General features: G+C 38.2%; 1 protein-coding gene and 2 long non-coding RNA genes across 3 annotated transcripts in view; 1 reads left to right on the forward strand and 2 right to left on the reverse strand.

Annotated features, from left to right (window-relative positions):
• LOC144631483 (uncharacterized) overlaps window positions 1–3667 on the forward strand; it is a 51485-nt gene extending 47818 nt beyond the window's left edge. The window contains exons 5-9 of the long non-coding RNA XR_013566753.1: window positions 1102–1205; window positions 1262–1455; window positions 2512–2610; window positions 3056–3168; window positions 3574–3667. This is a non-coding gene — a long non-coding RNA (uncharacterized LOC144631483). The remainder of the gene's footprint in view (window positions 1–1101; window positions 1206–1261; window positions 1456–2511; window positions 2611–3055; window positions 3169–3573) is intronic.
• On the reverse strand, window positions 763–3152 carry LOC144631474 (uncharacterized). Its single transcript, XM_078489920.1, has 4 exons — window positions 3063–3152; window positions 2442–2524; window positions 2084–2138; window positions 763–1105 (listed from the first exon to the last, which is right to left on the reverse strand). The coding sequence occupies exons 1-4, from the start codon at window positions 3144–3146 to the stop codon at window positions 1022–1024; spliced, it is 306 nt and encodes a 101-aa protein (XP_078346046.1). The 5' UTR covers window positions 3147–3152; the 3' UTR covers window positions 763–1021.
• A 2758-nt stretch (window positions 3668–6425) lies between the features above and the next one.
• Window positions 6426–12995, reverse strand: LOC144631477 (uncharacterized). The gene is made up of 5 exons (XR_013566741.1): window positions 12810–12995; window positions 9016–9127; window positions 8815–8890; window positions 8175–8241; window positions 6426–7490 (listed from the first exon to the last, which is right to left on the reverse strand). It is a non-coding gene; the product is annotated as an uncharacterized LOC144631477 (long non-coding RNA).
• Window positions 12996–13282: the final 287 nt, after the last annotated feature.

Raw genomic sequence — 13282 nt, forward strand, 5'->3', positions numbered from 1 at the left:
ACACGAGCACAGTTTTTTTAAGATTTATTTTCCCGTTTACACAGGCCAAAAATTTTCCTCAACAAGATTTTTCTTACTATACACCGACAATGTTTTTCTTTTTGCAAATTAGAGCTGCTATTTATTATCAGTTCCAAGGTGTTAGCTGCTATGACATCACGAAAACACCTGCGAATGAAGGGTCTGGGAACTGTGCTGTATGTCTTGTTGTAAAAAAGCTCGAAATTTTTCCCAACAGCTCGCGTTCTCATTGGCTACTTCGAGGTCACATGACCTCTCACAATAAACCCGTTTCCCGCCAAAAGTCTATGATCGGGCATTTCAATTACAATGACGTCAGAGGGTAACAGTGCACTGTTACCCGCGAATGTTGACCGACGACCGCCGTTTTTCTAAGTCTTCGTTGTGCTATATAACAAATCACTTAGTGACTGGTCCCCAGGGAAACCAGTTAATTTTGTTTCCGAGAATCTCAATGTTTCCCTCCGCTCCGCCTCAGGAAACTTTGAGATTCTCGGAAACTTGAGAATCTCGGGATTCTATCTAAAAAAATTAACTGTTTTCGTCGGGATCAGTCATTAAGTGTTTAATATACATAGTGAGAATTATGGTACTCGGTATTCTGGATATGGAAAGGAACTTGTACTTTGAAATAGTTCTTAATTGCTGTTGGTGGTAAATAGCATAAATAAACATCACCGCATTGTTGTATGAAATGTTGACGATAAACTTCATATCGTAATACATTACCAAGCAATCTCCTTTATTTATGTCCTTATTTATCACCGAAATACCTAATTAACAGATCCTGCTATACAATTGTTTAAATTATTCCTTCTTGCGAAAAAAAGGTAACCTTGTTGACAACTTTGACTGCCACTGTTGTTCTAAAAAGTCCTACAATTTTTTTTTATGTCGAATCTATTTACATAATGGACATCGTATTAGCTTCCCTAATTTTTAAGGTAATATAAAATCGCGTTCGTAACAGAAACTAATAAATAGTTTATAGGCTTGAACTTTAACAGCCAAGTGAGGTTTGATCGTCTCCCTCAGCTGGGATGTTTCTTCGTGTCCTGATCGGAATGTTTTCGCTTTCAGGTATCTGCAAAAAAAATGACATGAAATGAGACGGCGGAGAGGATGACAGCAGGAAGGTCCCTTTGACACTGATGACAAATTCTATAAGCTTTGTGGATTACGAGGTAAAGACTTGATCAGTAAAACATTGAAATATTTCCTTTTTATGTCAAAAATATAGAAACTGGAAGGAAATGAATTGACGGTTTAATTTTTGGTGCTTATGGGCTAATATTCATCGTCAACCAGAGGTGTGACACATGACATAAGCGAGCTTTCCCCTTCTACAATTTGCAGAACTGGACTGTTGTTGTACAGCAAGTCGGTGCCCTTTGGTGCGTTCGGCCATTTCATCCTAGCAAAAATGCTAATTATGTACGCATGCCCCTGTGTGGTCAACATTTTTGAGAAAATCGTGTCGCAGGGTATGTGTTGTGTATTTGTCGTTAGAGCTTTTTTCCTTTTTTTTGTGGAATTTTTCGCGCCTCAAGTGCGGCGCTTATTCGGGGGGGGAGGGCGGCGCTTATTTAAAATTTGGACGCCACAAAGAATCTTATCTTTTACAGCAATTGAAAATAGAGTCCTTTAATTGTCAGTATTAGTTTCTTGCTGAAGAGAGAAGTGGTGCTAGCTATCCTGGCAAAGTCCGCAGCCTTCACAACATTTACAAAACTACGTATTGTAAGAATGTTGGATAGAAAACTAATGGACGAGCGGTAAAACAATCACTTTGAACTGCTAAACATCGCTTTTGATGCAAAGAAATGTCCAAGTTTGCTTTAGAGTTGCTCTGTGGTGCTGTTTTTAGTTGAATGGAATTCCTTGAATAAGCGCCGCATCGGAACTGCGGCGCTTATTCAGGGGCGGCGCTTATTAACTTTTTTGGCCCAAATGCGGCGCTTATTCGAGGGCGGCGCTTATTCGGGGGCGGCGCTTATTTGAGTAAATAGGGTACTCAGTTTATCCCTTCTCTGTAATTGTCATTATATAAATAGCTACGCACCAGAATAGCGGCTGACATCAGATGCATACATGGACGGGATGCTGTCCAGCAGGTCCTGAAAACAAAAAGGATTTCAAGTCAAAACTTTCTTCACTATTAATGCCTTTTCTTCTTTTTGTAATTGGTGCGTTATACATTGTCGTGAGGCGAATTATAGTCTTTAAATTCGTTTAGTTAGACTTCGGACTGTCCATTTTAATGCCTAAGATCTTCAAGCTAGTAGCAAAGAACGCGTGGCCGTTTTTAACGGGTGCGTCAGAGACAAGACGATACAAGTTGGAAAATAGGATCTGCTGTAGTCTAGATTTATGTTTGGAAAAATTGGTTCTGGAGTTGTTTTGTTATTTAGGTTACTTACGCGGTGTGGAAGTGAACATCGTTCTGCTCTGTGCACTGTTCAACTTTTTTTCCTTTGTCTGTGATTCCAGACCGGTGGAAATCCTGTTGAGGCAGTGGTGTTAATTGTCAGTATTAGATGAAAGAAAAGGATGTCAATGCGAGTTTTCACTGTCGCCAAGGACCCGGAAGTAAGTAATTTAGAATGTAGATCTATAAATTATGTTGCAAATAACAGTATGAAAACGCTAGTATCAGTCGTTTGTAATCACTAGGATTTTCTTTCTTCTTTTTCCCTTTTGCTGTTGTTTACTCGTCAATTTTTCTTTAAGAGGTAATTGCGTAAATCCCGTAAATGCGCGTGCCTCCACGCCTGATTGATCTCCACGTGTTGACATTTTTGCGCGGAATTTGCCTCTCAACACGCGAATTTCCATGTTTTGTTCTTGAAGTAAAATGTCAGTCGAACTTCACGACCAAAACTTTCTACTGGTCTACTGAATATTTAAGAAAATTACCTAAACTTTGTTTATTTTTTAGCGAAAGCAAAAACAATCGTATGCGCTTTGAAAGCACGTGGTTATTAAATTTGTTTAAAACAACCTTTTTTAATTAGTGAATATTTTATCCTCATAGAACTCACCTTTTCCACGAGTTCCAAGCTGGGCGTGATGCCACCTTTTGTAAGGAAGCCGTCAAGGAACCTCTGTTCTTCTTGAGTTGCCATTTCAAACTGGAAACATAAAAGGGTCAGTGGCGTTTCAGTTTCTTGAATTTTTTTAAACAACTTGTAGTTTTCCTTCAAGACAGATCCCGAGTTTGATCTTCATCTTTAAAGGTTGAACTCGCTTAAAAAAGGAAAGCCTACAGTTTAATAGGGAATGTGCGTTAACCTCACTTTTTGACAAACTTTGATACGACTTTTAATTTACTGAACTTTCAGAAAGTATCTATTTTTACTACAGACCATATGACCCTCCTAGGATATCTTTGGTATTTTTTCGTTTTGGAAAATCGCCGCAAATCTATCTTTTATTTAAGGTGATCCACTATACAAGGGGAGAGTTTGTTAAACAGATCTTACACGTTTACTTGACCTGTTTGCTGCGGTTGTAAAAATACATTTCTTGTTTTTTTTTTCGATTTATTGTTAGGTCTTGAAGTCAACGATAATACACCGGAACAATTTCGAATGGGAGAGCTCCTCTTAGTGTTAATGCCTGATTGTATTTCTTGCTACTTGTATGCTTGAAGGATTCAATGAAGACAGTAACACCAACAAGCTAAAGCTGTAAAAACAATTGTATGAAAACAGTTGTACGAAAAGCTGTAAAAACAAAATTGTATTCAAGCTCGTAAATACAAAATGCACTCCAGCGTTCTTGCGTGGAAAACGCGAAGAGTGTTTATCTAATGTTTCAAGAAGGAAAATGTTAAACCACATTTACTACCACTTAAATTACCTGAAGACTCTAGGGTAGAGAATAGGAAACTGTGTTATAAAATCGCAATAAAACAATCACGGTATTTCTTAACACTAGTAATAATATGGTTTCTCTGTACATGTACTCACTTACAATGCATTTCCTGAATGTTGGGTCCTGTTCGATCTGGTTATTGCTAGCGAACAAAACCTAGAGAAGATACAAGAAAATAAGGCGTGAAACGGACTAGAAATCACGAAATCCCTTTCAGTTTAAATACAATTTGCAAAAATAAATGTTTTCAGTGTTCGGCAACCACACGTTTGCGTAGAAACAGATCTAGTGAGAGAGGATAACCCGCTGAAGCTCGAACTCAATACGCCTATCTCAGCTAACAACACGAGGCATTTCACAGTTTTGTTTAATAATAGATCATCCGGTGCTTTCTAACCGGTTTATATCTACAAGATATGCTACAATACTCACTTCACGGGAACTGAGAACGGAGAAGACAAGTCTCTGCCGAGGAACGTTAGTGTGATGTACAGTCGTACCACGTGTCTAATTGTTTTTAGCAGCCTTAATTTGGAAACGAAATCTAACGCTTTATAGCGTTTACAGCATGCAACAAACAGAAAAATTGGATCTTACCGTGCTTCACGCTTTAGAAGACTGAAATACACACCTGTCGCCTTCCAGTTGGGATTCTTTCTTCTTATAGAAACATCACGATTCTTGATCCTTTTGGTCCTTGGTCTTTGATTGGCCTTCATCAGCTGGCATATAAAGTAGCGTTCGACAACGCGCGCGAAAAAACGCGCGGGAAAAACCGCACGCCAACAAGGACTTAATGGCCATCATGGCTACTGTCTTTAAAATGTTGCGTTATCTTCGTTATAAAGATTATCTTTTGACTTGATTCACTGAAATGTACATGGCGTATCAACGACTGCCAGGACAGTTGCTCTTAACATCCTCGACTTCTTCAAATGCTTCTTCTTTGCGGTTCAAACATCTATTTCCGCACATTTGTGTCACTGGTCTTTTCTTCTCCAGAAGGGTCTTGTCTTCCTATTTTGTTGTCTTGTCGTTGGTGGACTGTTGATTCTGTTTCACGCAACGATCCTAGCTTTTGAAACAAAACGCGGTATCTTGAACAATCCATGTTACACTTGGCTTCAGCCAAGTACTTACAGTCACGCAATCTCATGTAATCTCTCGTCGTTGCTGTTGAAAGGAACTTACGATTAGGCTAGGCAGAAAATCTGTCGCTGTGTTATTTCCGCGGTTGGTCGCCATCAGTGTACAATCGATACTTCTGCCAAAAGCTGTGGTGATATGTTCGTTAAATTTGCTGCGTACGCGGGAAATTTCCCAGTCACTTACATTGTCCGCGGTAATGACATCATGCGTAAAATAATCACACTTTGTCCCTTGTCTTCAACGCTGTTATTCAGCTTTTGTTTACCGCAAAGCGAATTTAGCCTTTGAAGTTTAAAGAGAGTCAGTTGCAGATTTAACTGTGTGGGTGAAAACGAAAGTGCATTTAATCAAGTCTGGTATTTAGTGCGTCATATGACTAAATGTGCCCGGACCTGTTTCGCTCACAGCGCCAGTACTTAATGAACCGTTCACTTCTTACTATTCTCTTTAAAATCTGTTTGCTTCTTTTAATAGAAGACACGATTTCTGTCAGTAATGTCAATCACTTGAACAAGCAAGCAATTCATGGTTGCCAAGGCAATGACCCTTCCGTAAATAGCTCTGCCAGAGAGAGGTTTCAAAATTTAGTTATTTATAATGTCCCTTTAAACAATACGATCCATAGGAATTTGTGGATCTGAGGGTACATTCGAGAACAATCAATGATTGTTAAAGCTCAATTTATCTGTATTTTCCTGATTGTACTGATGCCTATGTACTGTTGAATCTCTCGATTATCTCTCTTTTACCTTTCCTCAGAAAGTCGAAATGAAATTTGTCCCCCTTGTGTCTTTTCGCTGTCGAGAAGACGGATTATGAGAATTAATAGAATTAACATATACAAGGGAAATAAATGTCTGTATATATCACCAAATGCTTGGAATTAACGTACCGAAGGGGTACGGTAGCAAGAATTAATAGCTTTGGAATAATGGAAACAAGTTGTTTTGGTAGAAGCGAATCTGTTATTGCACTAAGAAAAGGCAAACGACTGTCTAAACTGTTCAATTGGTGACTTAGGAATTTAAAATCCACTGCAAGACAAAGAAATTCGACTCGACTTTATAACAGTCTTGTTTAGTGAAGCGTTTATGGCCTCGAGCTTGAGTGCCCTGCATCGCTTGTGCAAGGTTGCTTTATAAAAACATAAACAATTGCATTCATAAAGCTGAAGTGAGGGGGGGGGGGGGGGGAGGAAAGGGGGGGACTAAGCTTTTGGGAAGGAAACATCTAGGAAAAGTGATGAAAGAAGTAACGTATTTAGTCGATGACGGAGTCGCGAGAAAACAAAATAAAAATAAACTTTCTTTTCTGCAGTAAATCTGCTTTATTATTACAATAAACATTTACTAAGCTATCAAATTGTGGAGAAGGTAACCGTACAGTTTTTAGTACAAAAGTTTCAGTAGTCTTTATCTTTATTATCCTGACAAAAGTGACTACTGTATTTTCCTAAAATATTATCTGTTCATTTTATTGGCCATTTTAAGCGGTCTGAATTACTTTTTTTTTTTGTGTGCTTTTTTTCATTAGTTGGTTAAAAAAATTTGTTTTAGTTTTTAAATTGAATAAAAAAAGGGATTAAAAAATTTTAAAAGGGTAGGTCGTATAGTGTGATCGTCCGGGTGAGAGTAGTTCTGAGAAGAACTGTTGTTGGTGACTGACGTTTCGACAACCTGAGCGGAAGTCATCTTCAGAGTCAAGTGAAAAGTTGTTGTCAGTCGATGATGTTATAAGTCTGGTCCGTTGAAGTTGATTGGTCAGTTCAGCCGTGATGTTACCTCGTGTAAAGTTTGTAGACAGTAATTGGTCAGTTTCGATCCGTCTATTGTTCGGCAATAATAGACTTAAAATTATTGTTTAGCTTTATGTTTTCGTCAGACGTAAACTCTCGACGACGAAGCTCTTACGTTAACTACGTTTTAAACATGTTTTCATTAAAACAAAAACCTATTGTGGTTATTCCATGGTTTTGCCAAATTTTTGGAAAGCTTTAGAAATGTTCCCAAACGTCGTTCAGTGTCCTGAACAGTCAGAGCCATTGGGCGATTTCCGGAAAATGATCGGAAACGTTGTATTGATTTTTGAGTAATCTTCGGAAATTGTCGCAATATTCGGCAAATTGTCGAAAATTTCCGTTGACAGCCATCAAGTAACCAGCATTTTCATTTGGCTCGCGCTGTGGAAATGTCAAACTACAGCACACCACAGTTGCAAGAATATATACAACGAATGCTACATACTAAATTCCACAGGAAACCAAACCATGGAATATCCAGTGTTTTGTTTATTAGCTCATAAGACCTCATAACCTACACTGAGCCACGTCAAGTTGATATAAAGTATACTGTTCCTGTAAACTGTCCCACTAACGAAGGGTAGGCAATCAAGTTATGTTCCGCGGTTCTGATATCCAGTGGGTGTTGATCAGTATTTTCCTCCGGCTGAAATAAAGAAAAAAGGTGCATGTCACTGAATATTCTTTTAATTTTCTGCTTTGTTTCGGTTAATTTAAAATATTCAAATGGGTAAGCTAAGAGCATTCGGTTTGCTTCAAACACCTTATTCGATGTTTTGACAAATAATTCGCGCAGATAGTTTACGAGTTACGCAGTAAATTCCCAAATGGGCGAGGTAGTCCAGGAATATTAACGTGCGAAGAACGAGTAAAATGTCCGCGCGTATTATCTGTAAAACCATCGAGTCAGTCCAATAAGGAATTTATTATTCGACTGCTTTATTTTCCTTGTGTTTTAGGAATTTTTTCGGTCCAAAGTTCGGTTATTCTTCTTTGCCCGGTGTAACTCTCTTCCACGCGCGCGCACTCAATTTTTTGCTCTGTTCAAACCGTGATAGTTATCACTGTAGTAATGAATCAGAGTCATAGTGGAATAACAACTAAGGGCATTTTTTTTTCAACCAGGCATTCAAAAACCTTAAAAATTCTAAAGACTAAGAGTAACACTGGATTTAGTCTGGTGGCCGTAAGTACCGCAGAACATGCTTAGTTTTTCTTTCCTTTTTTCCTTGTTTTCATTTATAATTATTACAGACCTGCCTCCAAACGAAACGAAACGATTATCTCTTTTCGTTCTCGTGAAGGGTTGTCATGATTTTGCACGGCTTACTTGTTTATTAGCTTGATTACTTTGGCTTGTATCACTATCAGACCACACGTACCAACTCCGGGATCCACTGCAAACAAGAATTGAATTGTTCAGTTCAATAACTATATCGTATCCACAATGTGCAGCATAAACGCAAAAGTGCTACAGTGGCATGCCTCTGCAACTTGTCCCTTCTTGTGTCAGCACCTAAATCAATCAATCAATCAATCAATCAATCAATCAATCAATCAATCTATCTATCTATCTATCTATCAATCAATCAATCAATCAAACAATCAATCTATCAATCAATCAATCAATTTATTAATGTCGTGGCGCGGGATGAGGTTGCCCTCTCTATCCGAGCCGGAGACTCGTGTAAAAAGCCCATCACAATAATTAAAATACATTATACAAACAATGGGAACTAGTAAAAAATAATAAAAATAATTAAAAATTTAAAAATAGCTTAATTACAATATCTTTTGAGTAAAAAATTAAAATGTAAAAATGCTTTAACTCACCCACACTAATTGTTACACCCAGGATTAAAATCTAGAAAAACGATTATTATGCTAAAAAGTCACAAATTATTATGCTTAAAGTCACAAAAATAATAATTATGCCTTTTAGTCACCTTAAAACTGATATATGCGCTTACTTAACGACAAGGCGGGGATTAAATCTCTCTCACTGCAAAATCGCACAGGATTTCCTTCCTCTGATTGCCAATTTTCCTATTGAGAAGAAGAAGAAAGAAAATTTAGTTGAGACTGCAAGCTACGTAGAACATATAGAAGGTCTCTGTATACCCATACCCTTGTTGTAACTACACGTGACTGTTTTTCGTAGTGCATAATACCTCGAACGCCGACATTTCAAGAGCGAAGTTTTCATGTTCCTCCTGCATGGTATGTGGTCTCAATTTTGAGTGTAGCTGATTATCCAATTTGCTTGCATCGACTGCTTGGATTCTGTTGATAAAAAAACATCAAGAAAGCTAACTAGATGCTTTGATTTAAAATTACTATATGACTTGTTCCAGGCTCTCAGATCACCGGTTTACCATCTTCATGGGTGGTCACAGGTCGCAAAGATAATTGCTTTTAAATTTTTTCAAAAAATGCTTTTGTAAATACAGGATTTTATGCTTCCGAAAATCGGTATTTATAGCTGTGTATATAAGTAAAAAAAATACATAAATATTTTTGCATTATTAAGTTTGATTTCCTGTTTTTTTTTCCGGTGATTTACAGTGTGCGAGAGCAGTTTATAATTATCAGATTGTTCGAATGGGAGAAAACAAATGTGAGAGGAAAGAGACCCAGAGCGGGGAAAGGGAGGTCCTTAATAATAATCGATCATAAAAGCGACAACCTCAGTTCATAACTATTATCAAGAGAGCAACCTTAAAGATCTCTTTCAGGAATTGTCCTGCTTGCAAGTGCACAATTCATTACGCACTTCCGAGTGACAAAATCTATTCAGGAATTCCCCGGTCAAAAAAATAAAGTGAAAGCACGTTATAAATCGTAATAAATTCCCACGGGAGCCCACCCCAACGCCCCGGTAGCGATAAGATATTGCTGGCTTGCAACCACGTGACAAAGCGGCCATGTTGGGGGTCAAAACAATAAAATAAATTTTCGCAACATTTGCATGATAAAAAAGGTAAATTCCCAGTGGAGGGAAACGCATTGTTCCTGTCCCCCAACATGGCCGCCGTGACGTCAGTTGCAAGCCAGCAATGGGAAGAGGCGAGCCCGGAGGCGGAAAGGAGCGGGAGCTAAAACACAAAGGTAAGCCATCGCTGCGGGGAGGAGGGTGGGACGACGATCTGATGTCTGGCTTCCGTTTAAACGAAGAGAGGGCAAAACATGATAAAACAGGCCTATTTATACCGAACTAGCCAAAATTATGCACAGTAGACTCCCTAGAGAATATACAGAAGCAGGGAAGTAAACAAGAGATATCCCAAAGGAATTAGGGGCGTTTGTGCTTGAGGGCTCCCAGTGAGAATAGTTGCCATATTGGCCTTTCCGAGGTTGCGCAGGGAACTGGGGCGAGTTTCAAATTTTTAATAATCTATAATCTGCCACCACCACACGAAAGGTCACGGTGAGATTGGTCATTGCCAGGCATAACTAATCGATGATCAATGACATCAATTGGTAATCAATGAGTAATCGATGGGTAATCAGTTGATTAGTCATTGATTATTGGCGATGATCAATGAGTAATCGATGAGTAATCGAAGCCCAAAAATTTTGTGGCCTATCGATTACTCATCGATGACATCGATTACTCATTGATGTAATTGATTACCTATTGATGTAATTGATTACTCATCGATGACCCATCGATTACTCATCAACTATCATACTGCACACAAAAGACACATTCCTTGCTTTCTTGTACCATTTTTTGTGATTTTTTTCTCTATGTTAGTCATATTTTGCTTTATAACTGGCATTCTTGTTGTCGAAATTACGCCCTCACAAAAGGTCAAATAACCTTCCGGCATACCAAGACGTGAATTTGATATTTCAATATTTCACTTTACCCAACTTTTTATTTAATAACAAAACAATTGAACAGGAAAACCAACCACTGAGTCTGGAAATGAAACTAACAAGTACGAAGACAAGAATCGACTACGTGGTTATAGATTTGGGTCCGTGGATGTTTGTCAGCAAAGTAAAACTGCTTCGGCTTAGGGAGACAGCCGTCATAAGCACTTACATTACGCACCGGAACAGCTGCAAGCACTTTTACTTTCTGTACTTTTTTCACGTGTTACCATGATATTGTTAGATTGTTATAGCGTGTTATACTTTTACAAGTTCCGGTTTGCAACCACGAGACTGTATCAATGAGTAATTAATGCAATCAATGACTAATCGATGCAATCGATGACTGATCGATGCAATCGATGACTAATCGATGGCCCAAAATTTTGTGGCCTTTCGATTAGTCATCGATTACTCATTGATCATCGCCAATAATCAATGACTAATCAACTGATTACCCATCGATTACTCATTGATTACTCATTGATTTCATTGATGTCATTGATGTCATTGATTAGTTATGCCTGGTCATTGGACCAATTTTGATGGTTTTAGGATGAACAGAGGTGAAGTTGTGGGCCTTGAAACATGGTTAAAAATCCATACAAACGTCTCTTACTTTGAGACAGCGTCCCCCAAAACCATATAAACTCTTAAATTTTTTATGATTTTTGTGATACTCTTTAAAATGGGAAAAAATAGTGATTTTCATCTTAGTTTCTTTCACATAATGGGTCTTGGGCAGGATTTTACAGCTGTCACAAAACGGATAAAAATTTTAAGAGTTTACATGGTTTGGCTCACAATTAGAGACGTTTGTATGGATTTTGAACCATGTTTCAAGGTCCATAACTTCGTTTCTGTTCATCCTGAAAACATCAAACTTGGTCAAATAACCAATCTCACCGTAATCTTTCATGTGGTGGTATCAATTTATCGATTACTTAAAATTTGAAACTCGCCCCAGTTCCCTGCGCAACCTCGGAAGCTTAGAGATTTTAAATTCACCGAGGTAATAATTATTGAGTTCCACAGCAGAGTTAACTTCGATTTTCTTCGCCTTCCTAAGTCTTCCTGAGTAGAGTTAACAGCTTGTTGAGTTTTGTAAAGAGCGATTTTTGCTTTCTTACGGGAAGTGAACTCTTTAATAAAGCACAAGTTAGAAGCAAACCTTTCTTCTGTTTTAATTTTTCAAAGCCCGCGATTTGTGTGCAACGGCTGCCGTGCAACCCTGTACGTTCATTCATCACTAGTGAAATTTTATCGTTCGCGTTGTTGATTGCAGGGACGAACGATGTTTTTTCACTAGTGAAATTCCATCGTTCGCGTTTCTAATTGGCTAAGCCCTGAATCAGTACGATTCTTACTCCCTATTTCTTTCTCTACTGCCTCTTCGACCTCGTCGACCTGAACGGTTCGAACCGTGTATTTGACGGGGTATTTGATGCCAAAGTACTCCAGCGTTCTGTCTAGCGTCCTTAAACTCCACGCATCCCTTGAAACAAAGTCTAAGGCTTTAATTCGACGAAAGTTTTGCTTCACATAACGACCTAACGTGTCTTTAACTTCTCGTCTTCTTGCCAATCGTTGTTTCTGATGCGAGCAGTCGCCATCTTGAATAGGAGCAATATTTCACCCGAAAGGAATTCTGGTCTATGGCAGCGATAGGCCATGGACAATTTTGCTTTTAGTTTGATTTTCTTTTAATTCCGTTTGTAATTGTTTTTTTACAACGCTTTTACAGCAAATTAATTTTGGTTTCGCTCAAGATTATTTTCATTTTTGAAATCATTTTGTTTTCACTTAGTTCCTAAAATAATCTACTTTTGATTGAAAATAATTTTGATAAAATCTTACTTTGATTAAAAAACAAAAACACATTTCAAAAACAAAACAAATAAAACCCAAAAAAGGAAAATAAAACATAGATTTACAATAAAATTGTCAAAACAATGGGTGTTTTGCTATGGCAGTCCTAGGCCACCATACTTAGGTATATTATCACTCTTCCTAGATGGTATTATTTTCCATTATAGCTGACTTTAAGAATTTTCTCAGATTGTTCCAAAACTCCACTGGTACCCACTTTATTCCTCGTCATTATCGGTGTAGCTGAAATAAAATGTCGAAAGTGGGAGTGTTTAATCCATTACAAGCCACTTTAAAGCTAGCGTTGTTTCAAACGCTAGCTTCAAAACATTATCTGTCGAAAAAGAAAAAAATATCGGTACGCCCATTTTATTTTTGTTTCAATGTTATTTTTATAAGTGTTTTGTGAAATGTACGTTTATCTCGATCATAGTGAACACAAGGTAGTTAAATGTTGAGTCACTCATGCATGCCAAGCCGCCACGTCCGCCCAGACTTTGCGCGTTTCCCGAGAAGCGCAAAGACTGGGCGGAGACGACTCGAGTCAGTAGCAGTACATTCACACGGAACATGTCGCGTACAATTTTAGATCGAGACACGCCTCTATAACGGGTCCTGGAAAATCTTGGGATTCCATACAATCCTCACCAGGGCAAATAAAAATCTACCAAGGTGTTTCTGGTCGCAAAA

The sequence above is a fragment of the Oculina patagonica genome, chromosome 12, assembly GCF_052425735.1.
Source record: "Oculina patagonica isolate OP01 chromosome 12, crgOcupat, whole genome shotgun sequence".
NCBI classification, from domain to species: Eukaryota; Metazoa; Cnidaria; class Anthozoa; order Scleractinia; family Oculinidae; genus Oculina; species Oculina patagonica.

Bases quoted from the DNA above. Each gene is read 5' to 3' on its own strand.
- LOC144631474 (XM_078489920.1), bottom strand. From the start codon at position 3,146: ATGGCAACTCAAGAAGAACAGAGGTTCCTTGACGGCTTCCTTACAAAA. The intron at 2,139-2,441 runs GTAAGTAACCTA...TTTTGTTTTCAG, and splicing joins GATGTTCACTTCCACACCGC to GACCTGCTGGACAGCATCCC. The intron at 1,106-2,083 runs GTGCGTAGCTAT...TTTTTTTTGCAG, and splicing joins TGATGTCAGCCGCTATTCTG to ATACCTGAAAGCGAAAACAT.